This window comes from Patiria miniata, unplaced genomic scaffold (assembly GCF_015706575.1).
Source record: "Patiria miniata isolate m_02_andy unplaced genomic scaffold, ASM1570657v1 HiC_scaffold_11, whole genome shotgun sequence".
Classification (NCBI taxonomy): domain Eukaryota; kingdom Metazoa; phylum Echinodermata; class Asteroidea; order Valvatida; family Asterinidae; genus Patiria; species Patiria miniata.
The window spans coordinates 4,809,671-4,831,388 of record NW_024037049.1 but is presented as its reverse complement, the minus strand read 5'-3'; the positions used below and the strand labels follow the sequence as shown (position 1 = coordinate 4,831,388).

Genomic DNA, 21,718 nt, shown 5'->3' with positions numbered 1-21,718 from the left:
CACAAAGTAGTCGTTTATATAAAACAATATTTAGCCCTCTTCTAGAGACATGTCTGATCATAAAGGCCGATTCATACTCTTAACGCAAACGCAAATTTGTGACATCACCAGTTTTTGCAAAGAGTTTAACACATTGTAACTCTGGCAAATTTTGTAGCGAATGTTTCATGACTTCAATTTCGCTTCGCATTTGCGTGGAGTAAGAACTGGCCTTAAAGACAATCCCGCCAAGCAATGCAACTCTTCGAGGACCTATCTCATACAGCTGCAAATTGGGAAATTAAAAAATTGCTTGGTAAATAGGTTTTTAAAAAAATTGAGAACCAATCATAAACAGGATGAGTGGCAAAGAATTTTAAGTTGATGCCTGCTTTTTGCTATGCGGCACTTCTCTGTTCAACAGATTAATGTACTAAGCACCTCTCGTGAGTTTGAGAAAAGACCCCTTGCATCCGAGGACAGGTTTTTAGTTCCTGTGATACGCATGAGTAGACACTTTATACTTTCATTCTCACTGAATTTAAATAACAAATACCTCCCCCAGTGAGGGCCCACCATGCAAGGGGTCTATGTTACACAGTTACCAGTGCAGTGTGAAATTGAACGCCATGGAAAACAATCCCATAAAATGAGAAAACACACATTAGTTTTGCTGTGTAAATGCCCCCCAATATTATTTGTACACTTGCTTTTATTTTGTCTTAAACAGAATAAGATACAAAAAAGGAGTAACTAATGAAACTCTTTTGGAATGCCACTGAGATTCCCAAAAGTTTCTCAAGTTACTGGGTCCTTCTATAGGCCTTTTCACACTGGAGAAATCTCGGGACTGACCTGGGGTTGACGCAGGGTTGAAAACACGCGGTGTTTCACACTTGAAAATGTTCAACCTGTGCCAACCCTGCATCAACCCTGAAATTGATTTCACCCTGGGTTGAACTCAACTCTGCTCCAGACCGGGGTTGAGATTTTCAACCAGGGTTGAAAATCTCGCCAGGGTTCAAAACAGTAGTAACTGAGCGAAATAAGCTTGGTTTACATGAAAAAAATTGTGAAATGATGCGGGGTTGAAAAATACAAAACTCAACCCAGGGCGGCACTGGGTTCGCCCAGGGTCGAGTTCAACCCGGGTTGAGAGGCTCTAGTGTGAAAATGGCTTATGAGTGAAATACATGTACAGGAAAAAAGTGTGTGCATCCAGGTTGAAAATACAGAAAACTGAACAATCTCATTTAAAAAAAAAACTTCCTTGAGTGAAAACTTCAGATATTACAGCACTGCTGCATCCATTTGTGCATAACAAACTTATGTACAAAAATGTTGTTGGTTTTTATACAAAATACAAATGATACGCTACAGGCAAAATTATTGGTGGACAAAAGAAAACTTCTTGAACTGAGGTCCATAAATTAATCAAATTACAGTTGTTTAAAAGCTGAATTTAGTCCCTTCAGCACAAATGATACGTAAAATTGTAACATGATAATTGCAGTTTATCTTGTTTCGAGTCCACTGGCCAACTATTGGGGAGAATTCACACCATATACAGATACCCCACACAATGCCAAATTCTCAGAATCTCATAATCTGGATGTTACCGTGGACAACTGTGAAAACATTTCTCAATTTTGCTTACATTCTAAATCGGAATAACAAGCATGAAATCTGTCGCCATCATGGCAATACCCTGTCCAAATCAAGCACATTTATCTGTGACTTTGGATTGTGCCATTTACTTAACCCTCCTATGCAAACATACATTCTGTGCCAAGTTGTCCTTTCAGTCACAATCAATCAAGTGTCTGTTTTCAACAGTAAGAGCTCCCAGCCTACATAAAGCAGGATTGACTGGCTGTGACTGTTTATGTAACTTGATACAGCTTTGCTGTGCCCACAACTTGCCTGCTTTGTCTCTTGACTGAATTTGACTAGTCACAGTGCTTGCTTGGCATTATGATCCGACTGTTGGTGACTAGCCTGTGTTAAAAGTATAGCAGGGGAAGTTCATGGTAATTTGACTATCTGTGACTGTTTAAATAGTAGGAGGGATGTGGTACATGTTCTGTGATTGTTATTGTTTTCAAATCACAATAATTTTTTCAAAGTTCAGCAAATAGTTCACATTTTTGCCTCTGGGGATAATTTTGGGCAGTAAACATGATCCATACAGGCCCGTACCCGAGACAGGGTGCGCCAGATGCCTACGCACCCCCCCCCCCCCCCCCCCAATTAACAATTATAGTAATAAATAATGTGGTGCTATAGTGCTCTCTGCAGCAGCTCGAGATCAGCGCATTCTAGTCTCTACCTTTACAGGTACCGGTACTCATACTCCTCGGTGGAGAGAGGCAATTGTAGTAAAAAGTCTTGCCCAAGAACACAAGCACCATGTTCCACCTCAGGGTTCGAACCCACGTACCATGGCACACGAGTCGAACTCCATAACCATTGGACCACAGCTCTCCACCTGGCAAACCTATCCAAACTGTACCCCCACCCACCAATATTTTGTTTTCTGGCAGAAGGCAGGTTGCAAACATAAACATATGCACACTACTCCGATCCCAATGTGCCAAGCTATGTCCTCAATTCTCACAAGTGTGCCACAAAGCACCATCAATGAATGTCATTCGTGACTTTGCTGCTCTAAAGGACTTTGTTGTTAAATTGTATGCACATCATAGAGCTATATTAAATTACTGCTTCCGTGTGCGTGCACAAACCTATGGAGAGATTTTTGTCCGGCTACTTGCATATCTGCATTTGTACACAAATAATGTGGACATAGCTTACAGACCCAAACTGAAACGCAAAACAATTGTGGAATCTCACGTGATGTCACAGGTCAGTGGTCATACACACGCCCGCCATATTGCTTGACTACAGTTGCAGACTAGTAAATAAAATGCCATAGACACCGTTTATAAATACGCCCACTTCCGAAATTCAGGAAATATACTCGCAACTCTCCAAGGCGTTTGAGACACACATCAAATTAACGCTTGTTCATCATATTTTACTTGCTGTTCAATATTTTGGGGCTTACCAGACGACTTTTGGGAGAAAAATCGGATATTGACCATGACAAAATACTGCAGAACATGCACATTAGGCATAATGCAATGTACATGTACTGTACGATCGATCGAGCACGCTAGGCGTCCAAAATGGCGGATCTTGCATTGTTTAGGTGATAATGTCACATGGATGCAAAACCTCAACACCCATATGCTCTACTTGTGATTGTTGTTCTTACTAATAGAAAACGCACCAATGACATCCGTATAGCATTTAGAGCTCATCAAGCAAAATTCCATTCTAATTTCAATATATTTTGCAAACATGCACATGAATTCAAAATGACAGCAGCCAGAACGTTTCAAAATATATTCTACGTGAGGAATTGATGAGTTAGCACTATGGGAATTACAATTACCGAAAATGGGAGACATTCCCATAGACTTGTGCACCAACAAAAAAACCTCCCAAAACCCCAATTCTAAAAACTTTCCCAAACCAAAACTTTTCACTTGTACTATTCTCGACTAAAGGAATCGTTATAAGCAACTTTCGACGATAAAATTCCTTCTAGATATGGTAGTTAAAAACATAAGGAAGACATTCAAATGTTTCTCTAATGCCCCGTGTCTCCCTCTTGTCAAACAATTTAACAGAAAGTCTCTCCCTATTTGGTACAAGTTGGAAGACTTTAATATAGCTCTATGATTTACATATACCAATCATTTGCATGCTTCCAACAACCAATGACATCGCAAGATTTTACAGACAAACCAATGCAAAGACACCACATGCCAGAGGACATCCTCATGATAACACTGCCCTCTGTAGTTTGTGCACATACAAGATAGTCCCTTTAAGTAAAGCTGACGGAATGAGGCTGGCTCTGCAGATCTCACTGACATGTCACAGAAGAAGGCCCTGAAGGATATAGCATTACATAAAACCAAACATGGCATTTGCATATGCCATTGGTCGTACATCTGGATGTGGCTGTTGAAAAATAAACACAAGAAAAGAAAATAAGAACAGTAGCAAAACTTATAAACAAATTGCTGGACCAAAAACCAAAAAACAAAAAAAGGGCAGGTTACTTAAAACAAGTGTTAGTGCACAATAAGCTCTGGCCGTGTTCAGTGCAAGAAGTCTTGCATGTAATCGATCAAAATAATCCCTGCCAGAGCTGAAAAATGTGAAGCCGATGGTACATATGTAACACCATACTTTTGGTTAATTTTAATTTTCCTGTGACAGACGGACAGACAGACCATCCGACCACCAAGTGACATGTAGAAGCTCCTGCCAGAGCTTAAAACACTCTCCAACATAGGGTTAAAGACTACAAGACTCTTTTTACATCAGTAAATATCGGCGTAACTTATTATCATGACCATATACAAACTACTTTCATTCCTCGTTTGTATTCTTTAATGGAAAAAAGCATTACAAAAATCATAGATGCAAACTAGAGAATATACTCCTTAGCATTATTGGCCGTGTCAAATTGACATTTCAAAGTTAAAGACAATGTAGAAACTGGCTGGGTGTAATGAGAAAAGAATCAACTTACAACTGCTTCGTAAGTGGTATACTTTGGCTTCAGATCTGTACCCATCGTAATGAAAGCACCTTTGTTACCCATTGTATCACTGAAAGAAAAACACACGTAAACAATTTTAAAAAGTTTTCTTGACGCTGGCCGAAGTATTATGCATCCGAAATGAAGAAAAGTTTTAGCCAATCTGAGGGTGGCTAGAAGTCACATGAATGTCCCATGACCTGTGGTGAGAATCACTTGAGCAAAGTGTTATTATTTTTAACCACCTTACCTTAACAACCTTAACAACTTAAGTTACCTTAATATGACGATTAGCCAACTTACCAATAATTGGGGGCTGAGAAGACTGTTATACATTTCCCATCGTGTGCAACCTCGTAGCCGTCCGCTTTCACTTCGTGGCTTCGTATAACGTATTCTAGATTATTGGATTCTAAGAACCGTTTTGTGATGTCGGGTCCAAACTGGCACCCAACGCCTCGTTTGCTCGGTGCCCTGCCGGGCTGGGGCTGGGGATCCGACCATAGAAGCTCACACATGATACCTGTTTAGAAAAGGTCAAAAATACTGCAAGTGAAACTTGCGCGATCCCCCCGGCATGCTGGCAGTTTATATACAGTCAGTTAGTATGCATACTTGTCAGTGTCCCTAACCAAAATGGAAGATTTCTATTGTTTTGGCGATAGTGACCTTGACCTTTGACCTTTGACCTGGCGGCCCCAAAAGCAATAGGCTTCTTTAGACTATCAAGAACAACCCACAAACCAAATTTCAAGTTCCGAAATATAGTATTTCTCAAGTTATTGCGTTGACAAGATTTCTATTGTTTATTAGCAAATGTGACCTTGACCTTTGATATGTCGGCCCCAAAAGCAATAGGCTTCTTAAGACTATCAAGAACAACCCACAAACCAAATTTCAAGTTCCTAAGCAAAGTATTTCTCAAGTTATTGTCCTGATAAGAGTTAACCTAACCAAAACATAACACACAGACACACAGAAGGAATACGCTATCGCAATATCCCCCCCCCCCCCCCCCTTACAGCCAGGGGGATAAAAAGCAATATTGATATTGATATCTATATTAAATTAAATTCTCAAGCTCACATAATATTTGGGTTAGGGCATTATGTCCCTTGCGCATAACTGTCGCAGAGCTGAAACACTCAGTTCGACCGGGAACTAACGTTAACCATTCGATTAGCTCTGATTGAATGCTGGTTAGTCAACAATGGTTGGACGAGTCCAATCAATTATTTGCCACAAGCCATACGAGGTTGGATACCAACAGCCGCGCGCATCACAATGCAAAGCAAATTCATACAAAACATTAAAACAGGGAATTCTAGCTCTGAAAAACAGCAGAGGTTGAATACATTTCAACTCAAGTAAATTTTGCTGCCATTGTTGTCAAGTTTCCTCTTTGCCGGAAAGTATGGATCAGCTTTAAAGACTTTTCCATTCTTAGTGTTGAAAACGGAATCAGCTAAACTTGGTTCTGCTAATTCAGATCAACTGTTCCATGGTAGAGTCCTATACCTTGTGAAAAGCAATAACACTTACTCCTTTAGCACTTGCATTACACTTTACGACACTGCAGTTACTTTTTGATAAATCGATAAAATAATGGAGTGCAGGGGCAGTTTGAGGTAGTATAAGGAGAAACAGGCATGGCGCTTTGGGGTGGTACGGGGACTAACTAGTTAAGAAGGCAGCCTCACTTTGATGGTTTGTGGAAGTTAAAAGTAAAAAGTAAGTAAAGTCTGTATGAGCCAATGTGGCCCATCAGGCCGGCATTTATCTCTGGTTTCAGTAGCATGAAACGACTAAGAATATTTCTACTCCCCCTGGATGGGATGCTAGTCCATCACAGGTTACTCCCCAGCTAATGCCAATACCCATTTATACTCCTGGGTGGAAAGAGGCTAGTGGGGGTAAAGTGGCTTGCCCAAGGACACAACATATGGTCAGTGGCTGGATTTGAACCCCTGACCCTCTGATCACGAGTCACAAATCCTATCCACTAGGCCGCACTCCCCCAGTGCTTGTGGAAGCCAGTGACAAAATCAAAGTTAGACTGAGTTTTGATTTTAATAAAAATACTCCCCAGCATACCACATACCCGTTTCTGGTGGTTGCCGGTCCCGTTCTACTTTCCTGATGTCGTCTAACGTCACGTTGTCAGCACTGAACAGCCCGCCGTGCATCACCATGACTTTCTGATTGATGACCTGGGCCAGCGGGAGCCAGTTGTAGACCTCCGTGAAGAGATCGGCCATCTGTGACGTGTACTTGGCCTTCACCTCGCCGTAGAAACCGTACATCTGGTTCATGGTCTCGCTCTCGTGGTTACCTGAAGGGGAGATCAAAAATGCCTGGGTCTTACTCTGTGAACGAGCGAGGTCAAGTTGCGATGTCGGTAACAAACTGCTTCTCCTCCAAATTTTAAAAACTTGAACACATTCAAAATGGATGAGAGGATTTGCAGAATGAAGCAGTTGGACGGAAACACTTGCTGACTGTTGCACTTTGAGACTGATATATGGGTCATTCTATAAATTTGGGGTCCACTTTTTTTCCCGTCCCTGTTACATCTGACATCTATGATTGTATAATTCTGATGCACTCCTTAATGCAGTCATCCTCCAAGAGTGATTATGAATAGCAAACTACCTACCCAACAAATAAACAATCATTTGAAGTCACTTTTAATGATGCTTGAATGGCAAATTACAAAGTACCAAGGTAACAGGGACGGGAAAAATGTCACACTTTGGACCCCAAATTTATAGAATGACCCATATGACGAAACCAACTGGTTGAAAAGTTGAAAGGTTCACTCTTTTTAATTTAATGCATATTAGGAGAATAAATCATCAGCTTTAAAACAATTCACAACTCAATTCCTACTCTCGCATGCAAATTTATGCTATTTTCAATCAAGTTATTTACTAACACTTCTATATTAACAGGTTTTACAGTTGGTTTCCTGAAGTTAAACTATTTTTTGGAATTGTCAATCACTCCTCTTTTTTTTTTAAAGAAAAGTAGGAGAATACTATGAACTGTTACATCCTGAATAAGTCAAACAGCCAACTGACTGATTATTTTTTTTAGGTTTTCATATGACAGTACAAATTTGACGTGTAATGTTACAGCCTGTTGGTCATGGACAATCACAAATTTCATATAAAAATTCAAAATTCCATATTAAGACTGTGCAGTCCTAGGGATTAAGCTGACGTAACTCTTCACAGGAGAATACATACCTCTTGATAAATGAAAGTGATCTGGGTAGAGAAGCTTGAAACCAAACAATGTCAGAATAACTTCTACTGAGAAGGACCCCCTGTCTACAAAGTCACCATTAAATAGCTGATACATCAGGTTAAGGGCTAGTATATCTCATTAAAAAATGTCATTACAGGTATTGTGCACGACTGACTTTTGCAGCAAGAAGATGTAAAGTTTACTGATCCTCTAGGGCCAGTCTAACAGTCCTCTTTGTACTAGTGGTGTACAATTACAGGTAATAAGGGATGCGGATACCCTATTGAAGTAAAATATGGGTACCCGGATACCTGTAAAAGAAATCCAACCCCCAAATTCAATTCCCAGAAGGGCTTTATAGCTTAAAGAGGTTGTGGAATGCTTGAAGACATTTCCGTCATTTTTCGGGTATATGTAGCCTAAGGTGTGATGAAATAAAAACGACTATTGTGTCTGTCATGAAATGAGTACAAAAGGTACTTTTGAGAGCTGTTTTTCAGGTCCTGTTTCGACCCGAACGTGCAATTTGTGTAAAAGTCATCGTTGGGGGCAGCAAACAAAACATAGTAAATTGTGACGTAATAAACAGGACTCGTTTATACTACGCTGCATCGGGAGTCCTGTTTATTACGTCACAATTTACTATGTTTTGTTTGCTGCCCCCAATGACGACTTTTACACAAATTGCACGTTCGGGTCAAAACAGGACCTGAAAAACAGCTCTCAAAAGTACCTTTTGTACTCATTTCATGACAGACACAATAGTCGTTTTTATTTCATCACACCTTAGGCTACATATACCCGAGAAATGACGGAAATGTCTTCGAGCATTCCACAACCTCTTTAACGGTGTAAACTGCAACTTTTCTCGAGCGTCATCTACCACGTGTTCAAATGCACATTAACGTGGAATCTGTTTTGGTTTTACACGTGGCCGGGTTTTCATTTTGAAAATTCCCCACAAATGGCATTCAAACATTTCTTTTTCATTGTCTGAGAAGTTACTAAGTAATTTGTAAAGTCGGTCGGGTACTCGGGTACCCGGGTCCGATGCACACCCCTACTTTGTACCAATCTCACTGACTAACTGACTGACCGTCACTTGTGAATTAGACTTGCTCAAGTCTTACCTTGTCCCAAAAATTTGACTCAGACTCAGATGACTACCTAGACCCCTTAGCTCAAACTCTTCTGGACCAACTTTACTGTAATTGGCTAGTCTTGATACATGTATACTAATTTTTGCCCTTCCTCAAAGTTATTTTTGAAACATTGAACGCTCAATGCAATCAAGGAGCTTGGAAGTAAAAATCTAGAAGGTGGCTTGGTGAAACCGACTGGGGCAAGCTTGTTATTTTTCTTGAATGCTCCCAGCCACTCCAAAGTATTCAGTGCTTACAATTTAATAAGGGATTAAATGTGTGTTCGGGAGGTATTATAACACTATGTTTAAGACCAGTGGGAGTCTGGATTCGCCTCAGGTAATTATCACCCATCCAGACTCCGAACGGTCTTAAATAGAGTGTATAATACCGACCGAACACATCTTTATTCCCATTCATAAGTACCTTTTCGGTAAAAAAAAAATCTTTTTGGTCCAAAAATCAAAACAAGTCAAAAACTAGACGTTGCCAACCATTTTGTTCAACAATTTTACTTCATATTTACGAAACACCCCTCTGACTATAATATGGATTGCCCCTCCACAACTCGTTACCTTATAAGGCCATTGGCATGCGCGTCGCACGTACTGCGCGATGTCGCGCAAAACGCAGCTGGGCTGGTGTAGTGTGAATTTCGGACCATGAAATACTGATTCACTGGTAGTACATTGCGCATGCATACGTGAGGAATATATGAACATTCAACCAATGAAACGTTAAAAGGCACCGGATTTCATGGGAGTCCAAATTTCATGTGAGACTGGAAAAGTGTTTAAGACCAGCTAGCCATGTCTTTATCATCCGTTTAAGACCGGCCACGTGACGGGCTCTCGACCAATAGGAATAGCTAAACTGTCTTAGGTATTTATGAATATCAGATTAATCAAGATTTTAATTAATAATGCTTCTTTTGTAACAAAACAGAAAATTTGAATCTCTAAGTCTACAGGTTCTGAGCATTTTTCCAAAAAGTTGTGTTATTTGAAATGGAATCAGTGAAGTGCAGATCCAAAATTAAAAAAATAACAGCGTTGCTGTTGAAACCCCTTAGCCGGAGTCAAGTTATCATCCGGAAACCATTAACTCAACATGGTGACCTTGACCTTTGGCCTTTGACCCCAGAACCAGTCCCAACATGCCTGTACCAATGAGAAACCCCCTACTGAAGATAGACCCCAAAATTTCATGTCTAACTCAAGTTATCTTTCGGAACCATTGACATTTAACTCACCACGGTGACCTTGACCTTTGACCTTTTGACCCCAAAACCAATCCCAACTTGCATGTACCCAAGGGCAACCCCTTACCTAAGTCAAACACCAAAATCTCATTTCTAACTCAAGTTATCATCCGGAAACCATTTACATTTAACTCACCAGGGTGACCTTGACCTTTGACCTTTTGACCCCAAAACCAATCCCAACTTGCCTACTCCCAAGGGCAACCCCCTACCAAAGTTAGACATCAAAATCTCATTTCTAACTCAAGTTATCATCCGGAAACCATTTACCTTTAACTCACCACGGTGACCTTGACCTTTGACCTTTTGACCCCAAAACCAATCCCAACTTGCCTACTCCCAAGGGCAACCCCCTACCAAAGTTAGACATCAAAATCTCATTTCTAACTCAAGTTATCATCCGGAAACCATTTACCTTTAACTCACCACGGTGACCTTGACCTTTGACCTTTTGACCTCAAAACCAATCCCAACTTGCCTACTCCTAAGGGCAACCCCCTACCGAAGTTACAACCCCAAACAACATTTCTAACTCAAGTTATCATCCGGAAACTAAGCTACCCGGACGGACGGACGGACGGACGTTCCAGCCAGACGGAATTGTGGGGTGATAGCATTGTGTTGCTGTTGTGCCCATTCTTGAAAATCACGCATTCTCGAGAATGGGCATGCACATTCTCGAGAATGGGCGCGCATTCTTAAGAATGAGCGCCCATTCTTAAGAACGAGCACGCGTTCTTAAGAATGAGCGCTCATTCTTAAGATTGGGTGGGAATATCACGTGCACAATTTATGAATTTTGCCCAATCTTAACAAACATTGCACGACATAATTATGTTAAATGAATTGTATAGCGGTTAAAAGGGAAACAATTCATATAAAGAGGAAAGAAAATGTGCTATGCTTCTGTACTCGTATAACTACGATAATTTGAATCAAATTAAACCTGTTATTATTGCTTTTTTCTGCCCACTATGGGAAGTTTTGTAATAACGGAGGACTGGGAACTAGTCTGGGAAGTGCTTTGTTTAGGCTAGACAAGTTACAAGTCCCTGCATGTATCATATGCGTGCCACGAAAAAAAAAACGATGTCCAGAAGCTGCCAAAATTGCTCTTTTGACTAGATAGAATCCAGCTCTGCGACGTTATGGTGGGATGTGAACAATAAATTGGTGGCAATTTAAATGGGAAATAGCATTAGCACTATGGGATGTCGCAGTATTCATTCTCATTCTTCACATTCTTCATTCTTACGTCCCCCCCCCCCCCCGCTTTTATTATCCCAAAAATCAGAATTCTTTGCACTAGTATTATTATGTCTCTTATATTTTCCCGTCCCCCTCCCCCCCCCCCCCCATATCAATACGCCTTTACTTATCATATCCACTCTACTTTTCAGCGCCTTGCGTTGCAACAGTATAATTATTGAGAACTTGAACGAGGATTCAGCTAGACTTGCCAAGCGCAGCCGGTGCTCGGCATCGACAAGACCGTTATCTTGTCGCGCATTCTCAAGAATGTGCGCCCAATCTGGAAGAGTTATTTTTTGCCAAGATTGAGCAAGGATCCAGTTGCACATTCTCAAGAATGTGCATGCACATTCTCGAGAATGCGTGATTTTCAAGAATGGGCACAACATTCCCATTATCCCTTTTTCTAAAGATTCCCTTCTGGGGTGATGTTTTTCTATTGTGAAAAAAGTGGGGTGATGTGTCCTGAAAGGAACATCACCCCACAAGGGTGGTATGGTCAGAACGCACAGACATACGGACGGACGGACGGACGCCCTAGGCGATGACAATACCCCTCGAGCCTCTCAGCTGAGGGGTAATTAACACCTCCCTAATTTACAAAAAAAAAATACAAAATAAATAATTGCACATTGATTAAAATTGTTTAACCAATGTGCAAGGGCCATAGCCACAAGAGGAAACTTAGTGAAAAACAATTCAAGGATACATAAGGATTGTCTTCTGATGGGAGACCGTTGAGCTTGAAGATGTTTAAGAGATCGTAGAACTGGCCGTGGATGTCCCCACATACTGTGAACTTGCCCCCCTCTGGAATGGTAATGTCACATAATGACGGCAGCTTCCTGAACAGTTTGTTGATTTGTACTAATATCTGTCGGAAGAAAAGGTTGAAAGATTACATATGTTAAATAACCCCTTAGATCACTTAACCACTTCGCGCCGGGATTATTTCTGCTGAAAATTTTGATTTTCGCAAAAGGCAAATTTTCAAGCCAACTTCTGATATACAGCCAAACACCACAAATGCTGATTCGCAAGAGTCATTTCAACAGTATTTGTGCGATATTTCTTGCCTAAACCTCATATGTTGCAATACTCCGGGGTGCACTGGAGCATAAATTGTACAACAATAGGCCATGCACAACGGCCAATTCAAGATCAACACACGGTTCGCCTCTACAAACATCACCCGGAGGCGAGGCGAGGCAATCTTGACGTCTTAACCCATCAGCCGTGCCTGTGTATAAAAACAGGCAGTGCGTGTTATCACGTCCTCTGACTCAAACTGGTTAATGTGTTGGATGTCCTGGGTACATTCCACCAACTAAAGATCCTAAGTATTTTTTTTTGTCTGAAAAGTACATGTATTCTGAAATATAAAGTAGTATAATTGAAAGCAAGCCTTCCTAACTAGAACGTGTGGCTCAAGAAAAGTAATTAAAAAAAAAGGCAATTCATAAGATGGAATTTGCGTCGAGATGATGTAAATTCAATATTTAGTTTTTGCCCTTTACTGACATATTTTATAAACACTGTGTACTCAGTGTTGTCCCGAGTGATTGTGAGAAAATATTTACAAACTACTCAGGTGGGACTCGAACCAACGACCTCTTGCTTACTAGTGCAGACGTTTTAACACTCGATCGCCAAGCTTGCCGGGGTCGGTTGGCTGGTCCGATTCTGATATTGCAGCAAGTACCGCAAACAAAATATGCACAGAAACAAGCAAGCAAGCCACCAAACAAACAAAAGCCTAAAAGCGTTTGCTAAAAAATTCAAGTACAACGAATCAGTAATGTTTCTATGCAAATTTGTATGCATATTTCTTGCATGTTGGTGTTAATCTGTGTACTCAAAAGACTTATATTTCTACTGGTTCAAAGAATTTGGTCGACAAAGCCTTCTGCTTGGTTTTGTTTTTTAATCCAACTTTGTCTTTAATAACTTTTATAGAAAACGCCTAGGAGCATGATCAATTTTATGGAGGGCGCTATATAAATCCTAATTCATTATTATGATTATATAATATTGGATGGCTTTGAGGGGGACACAAGAATATATTGCACGAGCTATGACAATATTGCACAAGTCGAAGACGAGTGCAATATTGTCATAGCGAGTGCAATATATTCTTGTATCCACCGAAAACAAGCCATCCAATATTGTAATTATTATTTATATCAGGCTGACTTGAGCCGCAAGAAGCACAATTCAAGACACTGTCTTCATTACACCTTTTTTTCGTTTTCATCAGTTTTGAAGCTGTGCGCCACTGTAATTGTTGACAACTTACAGTGCGCGTATACCTGGCCTTCTGCGCGCTGCATGCACGCGGCGTTTTTTAAGCTGACCTACCGTGTATGCATATCTTCTGTGAACTTTCTTCTGTTGTCTGAAATGTTCTAATAGATCCACCATGAATTCCTTGCTCACTGTATTCTCAAACTTGGGTCCGTCGTAGTCGTCTTCTAAAACTGGGGATCAGAAATCAAAGTTGAAATCAAATTTTAATGGCGAGAAAAATGTCAGCTACCAAATCAGAACCAACACTAGTACTAAAGGCAGATAGTAAGGCAAATAGTAACACAAATAAGTAAACAAAAACTACAAAACGGCTTCAAAACAACTTTTGGAATGTGTCATTATTAAGACTTACTGTAGATTTCTGGAAGTTCACAACTTCACTCCTTGTCTCACTGAACAATTATGTTTTTTTCGGAAAGCCAGATCAATAATTTGGCAGGTTGCTTGCAAACTGCTTCCCTTTTCAATGAAATTGATGTAAACGAGTCTACTGGTGAAAATCATGAATAACCCTGAAGTGGTCTTAGAAAACACCTGACGACATAAGGACCCCTACAAAATGCTCCAATTATTCTTCAAGTTATGTCAAGGCATAACTTGACTAACGCTCATCCTCCCAGATCTTTCAAATTCAGCCTAGCGGCTTTGTAGGATTTCATAGGATTTATAAATGAACACCCTAACCACCATGCCCCTTCATAGTAACCCTCCTGCTGTCTGAACAGTCACAGACAGTCAAAAGAAATCAATCCTCTCCCCTGCCATGACTATTTCACAGGCTAGTCACCAACAGTCAGATCGTATTTCAAGCAAGCACTGTGGCTAGTCAAATTCAGTCAACAGACAAAAGCAGGCAAGTGGAAGGCACAGCTGGCTTATCATCACCTACAGTCAAAGCATAGCTGTATCAAGTTACCTAAACAGTCACAGCCAGTCAATCCTGCTTTATGTAGGCTGGGAGATCTTAACTGTTGAAAACAGTCACTTGATTGATTTTGACTGTAAGGACAACTTGACACAGAATGTATGCTTGCATAGGAGCGAAGTACTAAAAATGTTTCAATGGGCTTTAGCACAGAACATTGTGTAGGATTTAGGAGGGTTTCATGCAACATTGCCCAGAGAGTTGGGGTTAAGACAGATCAGTTTTTGGATGCAGCATAGTCGATGATCCTTTTGGATGCAAAGTGGATTGTATTGTACGGTAAATCTATCAAAGGCCGGGGAGGGGAGGGGGAAGGGGGGGGGTGTTGGGAGGGTGAAAAAAAGGAGGAAATTTGTGATTTAATCAGTTTTATGTAAATTGTTGGAATTCAGTTCAAAGTATTCACTCCAATTTAATTCAATTCACGTTGTGAATTTTCCTTTTTTTGGGAGGAGGGAAGAGATATGATAGAGAATAACACATCCAAACAGAAACATCAGTTCCTGTTAACATACAGGAACCGTATAGGCAAAAAAACAGGGGAACAGTAAGAAAACAGGTAAAGGCATCTGTATCTCTCTCTTATCCCAGTAAGTGAGGATGACTTCAATTACACTGTGCAGGAATACAGTTCTCCCAAAAATCTCCAAAGTAAGAGGTGCTACTAAATTGACAATAATATCCTCCGGACCTCTTACCCATGTTTTCGATGTCCAAGCTTTCCACTACCGACTTCTTGGAGTCGTCCGATCTGATTGCCCGCTCAAAAGCCTGCCGCTTGACAATCTTGCTGCACTCTGTGAACTTCAACTTGGCATCCTTGTCATTCGGTCTGTATTTCATTACCTGGTATGACAAAAGTTGACAAATAGTAGGTTTATTTCTGAGGCATAAAGGCAAAATGAAAAACCTCAAGTCTTTATCTCATAACCTGAGTAGACAAAAGTTGGCCAATACTAGGTGTATTTCTGAGGCATAAACTCAAAATGAAAAAACTTATGTGACTATTTTGTATATTTTTTTTATTATTATTATTTTTATTATTATTAATTTTATTTATTTGCAACCAAACAACAAAATAAGTGGTTGGATTAAAAACAAAGACACATCAAAATCTTATATACAAATTGTAACATGAAGCCTTAACAAAAATATAGTTTGCAGTGAACACAAAAAAATGGACAAAAATGAAAATGAAAAACAAAGACAACGAAATGTCATTAAAACACACCCCCCCCCCAAAAAAAAAACCCGCCAAACTACTCTCAATAGCAGTAAAAAGGAAAACAATCTAATGAAGCTAAATGGGTAAAACTATAACAGCATATGATCGATAGTTAGAATGATTTTCATTGCACACCTCTGAAGTTAAAAAGTGAGTGATTAAAAATTACTGCAAGTTATATATGAAACTACTGTATTTCATTACCAAAATTGACAAAAGTTGGCCAAAATGAGGTTTATATCTTGAGGCAAAATGAAAAACCTCGAGTTTGTATTTTCATTGTCTGAAATGATAAAAGTTGCCAAATACTTGGTTTATTTCCGAGGTATGAAGGTAGAATGAGAAACATTGTGTCTGTATTTCATTAACTCAAATGACACAAGTTGGCAAACATCAGGTTTATTTCTGAAGTATGAAGGAAAATAAAAACCTCAATTCTGAATCTCAAAACCTGAAATGACAAAAGTTGGCGAAAACGAGGTCCATAAAGTAAGGCAAAATAATGAAACCTCACGTCACAAGCCAGGCCCATTTTGTGTTTTATGGCTGTAGCCATGCACTATGAGCCTCATTTATCTAATTTCTCTAAGTCAAATACACAAACCTCACCACGGTTATAAGAACCTTGGTAACACTCACTATTCTTTTTCATGTTCCAAATTGATAAATATGGTGAAAAATAAGTACCGTTTCATAATCCTTGACCGCCTTCTTGAATTTCCCAAGAGCCATATTCGCTGTAGCCCGTCTGTAGTACCCCTAACACAAAAAGTGAGAGTACAATCTTTTCAGAACAACCTAAGGGTCTCTTTTATATCTTGTTTTTACTATAAATACAACAAGATCGAAAGCAAATTATGTTTGGTCTGTTCTAGCACCTTGACTGCTTTAACCCTCACCACAAGATCCTGCAAAATTCAGGAAAATTTGAAGTGCCCAATAAACAAAGGCATTGAATTATGGGTTTAATACGGAGACCCCAAAATATGGCTTCAGTTGGTAGAACACTGGTCCAGTGTTCCGGAGGTCAAATATCGTTACACTGACCTGTTTAAGGTTGTGTGTTCATAGATGCTGGAAAAACCAAGCAAAAAATGCTGTTCTTGTAGTCCCTGACCTACTTCAGACGAAATGGAACAATTTATAGACGTCGGGGAAGTCAGGTCAGGGAACCAGACTAGCCGGTTTGCACTCCTTCATGGATGTGTAACTGAATCAAACAAAATGTGGACTAACTGAATTTGGTGAATTTGGGGCAGTATTTGAAAAACTCAGTTTTTTTCCAACAATGGTTGGCCAACAATTATTGGAAATTAATACAAGAATTCCACTTTTCTTGCAAATTATAGCATACGGCAAGGTATGTGAGGTATACAGTGAGGAACTCATAATAATTTGATGGGTTGTTTTTTAATGTTTGCAAATGTTGTACATTAACTTGAACATTCTTCCCAACTATTATAATTTTGTGGTAAAATCATTTTCTTGCCCAAAAGCGTGCATTCTCTCAAAAGTCCTCTGTTAAATTGATGAAATAAACCAGTCTGGTTTCCATTTGCCTTTGAATTGACAGAGACTGACCTTGATGTATGATCTGTCGATGGCTAATGCCTCGCTGGCATCTTCTAATGCAAGACCGAAGCATTCTGTCTTGAGATAAGCAAAGCTGCGGTTACCGTAGTATGCTGCTACCAGTGGGTTGGCTTCTATTGCTTGTGAGTAGTAGATGATAGCATTCTGGAAATCTTGTGCTGTAATTCAAAACAAAGTCAGGTTTTTTTTATAGTGGTAAGAGAAACCAGAGATTTCATAATTTTGGTTATTCTAATTTTATCCTAACATGAAATACAATGTACAAGCAAATAAATAGACTGGCACCTGAAACAACCAGTCCAACACCGCTTCAGTAGGCCTACTGCATCAATCAACTCAGTCTGTGCCAAAAGAAACAAGTGGCATGAACTGGGAACTAGTCTCTTTTTACTACACAATTCTCCATAGTCAGCCACCAGACTAATGACACTGCATGGAGAGGTCAGTCTTTTCAAATAGTTGGACCATGTCGGACGCTTCGCCCCATTTCCACGTCGCCCCATGTCACTTCGCCCCTAACCACTTCGCCCCATCCCCACTTCGCCCCATCCCCACATCGCCCCATCCCCATTTCGCCCCATCCCCACATCGCCCCATCCCCGCTTCGCCCCATCCCCGCTTCGCCCCATCCCCACTTCGCCCCATGTAGATTGGTTCCTCCAAGAGTGAAATTAGGATGTCAAAGGTATTGTCATTCTCAGATAAGTGGGAGACGGGTTGGTATAGCCATGGAGGATTATTCCTCCATGGTATAGTCGGGTCTTTTTAGGCCAAAAAAAAATAAATATTCGGTCTCTGGTCAGACCAAAGTTCCGGAATTGACGCGGCCACGCGGCTTTTTTGGGGGGGGGGGCTTTTTTTTTCTTCTTCAAGCTTGGATTGTAGCACAGACAAGGTGGGTTACTATTTTGCTTTTTTGGTGTCCTCATGTACATTGGTGTCCTCCATAATTTGCCTTGTTCATTTGGTGGGCTAATTCTTTCCGTTGGTTAGCAATTAGTGTATCTGTTGGAATTGTTTTTAAGCCAATAAAATAGATGAGATGTTTTGTTACTTTTTACATGTAACGGCTGGGGCGAAGTGGGGATGGGGCGAATTGGGGATGGGGCGAAGTGGGAATGGGGCGAAGTGGGAATGGGGCGAAGTGGGAATGGGGCGATGTGGGGATGGGGCGAAGTGGGGATGGGGCGAAGTGGTTAGGGGCGAAGTGACATGGGGCGACGTGGAAATGGGGCGAAGTGTCCGACATTCACATTTACCAGTCTAGTCTTTATTTTTGATAGGCACAACTGGGCTAGCCTATGCAGAACTAGCCCAGGTTGGACGACGTTTTTATCGCATTACGACTGACGTCCAGGGTATAAACTACACTAATTATAACACATTTTTTTCATATTTTTACATGACGGAGGAAGCTGAAATTTCGCTTACATGCTCCTTGTGTCCAGAATTGTACCTGCGCTGGGTTTAGGAACGGCAAATATGTCCAGGGGCGGCGTGTTTACCGAAAATAAACTGCAATCCCACGCTTCCATTGAAAACATTTTCAGTACGAACTCCCCGTGTGAAGACGTACACACGCGTGCCATTTGCTGCCGCTACTGCAGCATGCTAGGTTTGCATGCAGGCGCGTGAGTAATCTTCACACGGGGAGTTCGTACTCGTAGTCGTACTGAAAATGTTTTCATCGAAAGCGTGGGATTGTGGTTTATTTTCGGTAAACACGCCGCCCGCGGACATATTTGCCGTTCCAAAACCCAGCGTAGGTACAATTCTGGACACAAGGAACATGTAACTTGTAAGCGAAGTTTCAGCTTCCTCCGTCGGGTAAAAATATGAAAAAAAAATGTGTTATAATTTTTTTTCGCTATGGCAGGAGACATTCATACCCTGGACTCCGTTGTGTGTAACGGAGTCCAACCTGCATGACCTGGGCTAATATTAGTCCGAGTAACTTGGACCTAACTTATCGCCTTTTTTAACATTTGGACATGGTCTGGCGATAGTAAGGTCCAAGCTAATACCGAGACCTAGACAACACAGTCACTGACAGTCCCAAAAACCAACATTTTCCAACAAAAAACATCAGATTTCACCTTCAAAACGGCCTCCAAATTACTAGATATGTCACCTGAGGTACAAGTAGACATAGATGATTAAGATGGTTGTACTTAAGTTTACTTACGATCCGGAAAAAAGTGAAATTTTCCGTTCAATTCTGAAGACCCCCTCTGCCTAGGTTGTCGTTGTTGTGCTCACGTTCAAAACTGCATGATAATGGCGTCTGACCTCGACCTCATGCAAAGGTCGTGACGGTGCGCTTGCGCACAATGCACTGCATGCACGGCAGATTCCTTGACTGTTTCCTGTTGAAGAGTGCTAGCCAGCCATGCGCCTGGCTAGCCAGCGCGACTCCTAGGCGTACTGCGAACTTACACAGCACTCTACATCAGGAAACAGTCGTCGGCGCGGCGCAGGGGAATCTGCCGTGCATGCATGCAGTGCATTGTGCGCAAGCGCGCCGTCACGACATTTGCATGAGGTCGAGGTCAGACGCCATTATCATGCAGTTTTGAACGTGAGCACAACAACGACAACCTAGGCAGAGGGGGTCTTCAGAATTGAACGGAAAATTTCACTTTTTTCCGGATCGTAAGTAAACTTAAGTATAGTCGGACTCCCTATTATCGCGGCATCCCTATTATCGCGGCATGGGAAATTTCTCTTTTTACAGTGTCAAAACTCCTTCAAGTGGCGATTTTTATCCAGTTCACCAGTCATCAAGGATTTTCTACCGAGTTGTAAAAAGGACGATTAAAAAATGTTGTGTCTTTCGGGACTTTTAACAATTTTAATAAATATTAACGTTTTCCAAAACTTGCAAAATTTTCCCTCACCGTGTCTGCTAAAAGTTACAGTTTATATTTTAACATAAATCTTTAATTGCGCTCTGTCCATGAAAGTTCCATTGTCTGGTTCCCATTCTTCAGCTGCAAATGTAAAATGAAGTCGAACGACGATATTTGCAGCGCGAAATCGTAACAACTTTTACGGGATCAAAATAAGCACCGCGCGTTAGCGAAAATAAAACGGCACACCGTGTAAAGTGAATGGCGCCCTCAATCGCCGATCAGTAGACTTTCCTCAGGGATTTGTGTTTTCCTTTCGGGGGAAGGGCAGGGTCTTAAGAAATCATCCTGCAGAAAATTTGTCTTTAATCAACTTGAACGTTACAGGGAAAATATCAGACTTTATTCAGGGGGTGTTTTGGTCAAAGATAAACTATGAACAAAAAAGTTGGGATCATTATAAAAACCACTTCCCGCATACCGCGATAATAGGGAGTCCACCTCCGTTCGCACACGCCGCGCATGTCTATTTTCACAGGCATCGTACACGGAATAAACCACACCACCCGTCAGATTTGTTTATATTAATTTAAAAAGGAAGAGTTATACTACACATAAGACAGGACAATTCTGGAAGGTTAGTGGGCAATCTCTATTCCGAACGAGAAACGTGATAAGAACCGCGATAATACGGCGTTCCATCCTACAACCATCTTAATCATCTATGTCTACTTGTACCTCAGGTGACATATCTAGTAATTTGGAGGCCGTTTTGAAGGTGAAATCTGATGTTTTTCGTTGGAAAATGTTGGTTTTGGGGACTGTCAGTGACTGTGTTGTCTAGGTCTCGGTATTAGCTTGGACCTTACTATCACCAGACCATGTCCAAATGTTAAAAAAGGCGATAAGTTAGGTCCAAGTTACTCGGACTAGGCTAATATATAATGCAGAACCGGCGTTTGTGTTCATCGTCGTGTTGGACCATTTCAATCTCCCAGTCCCATAACCATGATAACCTGTCACCACTTCAACGCCTGTATACCTTTGAAAAATTCGTTCGCCTTGTTCTTCAGTTCTTCCGCTCTCAACTTGTCTTTTTCACTGATTCCCGGAAGGGGCGTTTTCTCGTTAACAATAACATCCTTCGTCTCGACAGCACTCGTGTCGCCCATGGAACCCATGTCTGAAACTGTACTGCTGGTTTGCGCCATATTGGAAACTGCTGGTAATCCGTACTTTCGGTGCACATTACATGCACAAAACGGAACCAGTGAGACCGAGGTTTTACTGTTGTCAAAAGGGGGCGGTATTTATATTTT

The 21,718-nt window shown here is 40.9% G+C and overlaps 1 protein-coding gene across 1 annotated transcript; it reads right to left on the bottom strand.

The window, feature by feature from the left end:
- Positions 1-2,229: 2,229 nt before the first annotated feature.
- On the bottom strand, positions 2,230-21,654 carry LOC119742661 (serine/threonine-protein phosphatase 5-like). Its single transcript, XM_038218815.1, has 11 exons — positions 21,442-21,654; positions 17,539-17,708; positions 16,645-16,716; positions 15,431-15,578; positions 13,859-13,977; positions 12,210-12,374; positions 7,846-7,951; positions 6,699-6,929; positions 4,901-5,120; positions 4,589-4,667; positions 2,230-4,011 (listed from the first exon to the last, which is right to left on the bottom strand). The coding sequence occupies exons 1-11, from the start codon at positions 21,608-21,610 to the stop codon at positions 3,955-3,957; spliced, it is 1,536 nt and encodes a 511-aa protein (XP_038074743.1). The 5' UTR covers positions 21,611-21,654; the 3' UTR covers positions 2,230-3,954.
- Positions 21,655-21,718: the final 64 nt, after the last annotated feature.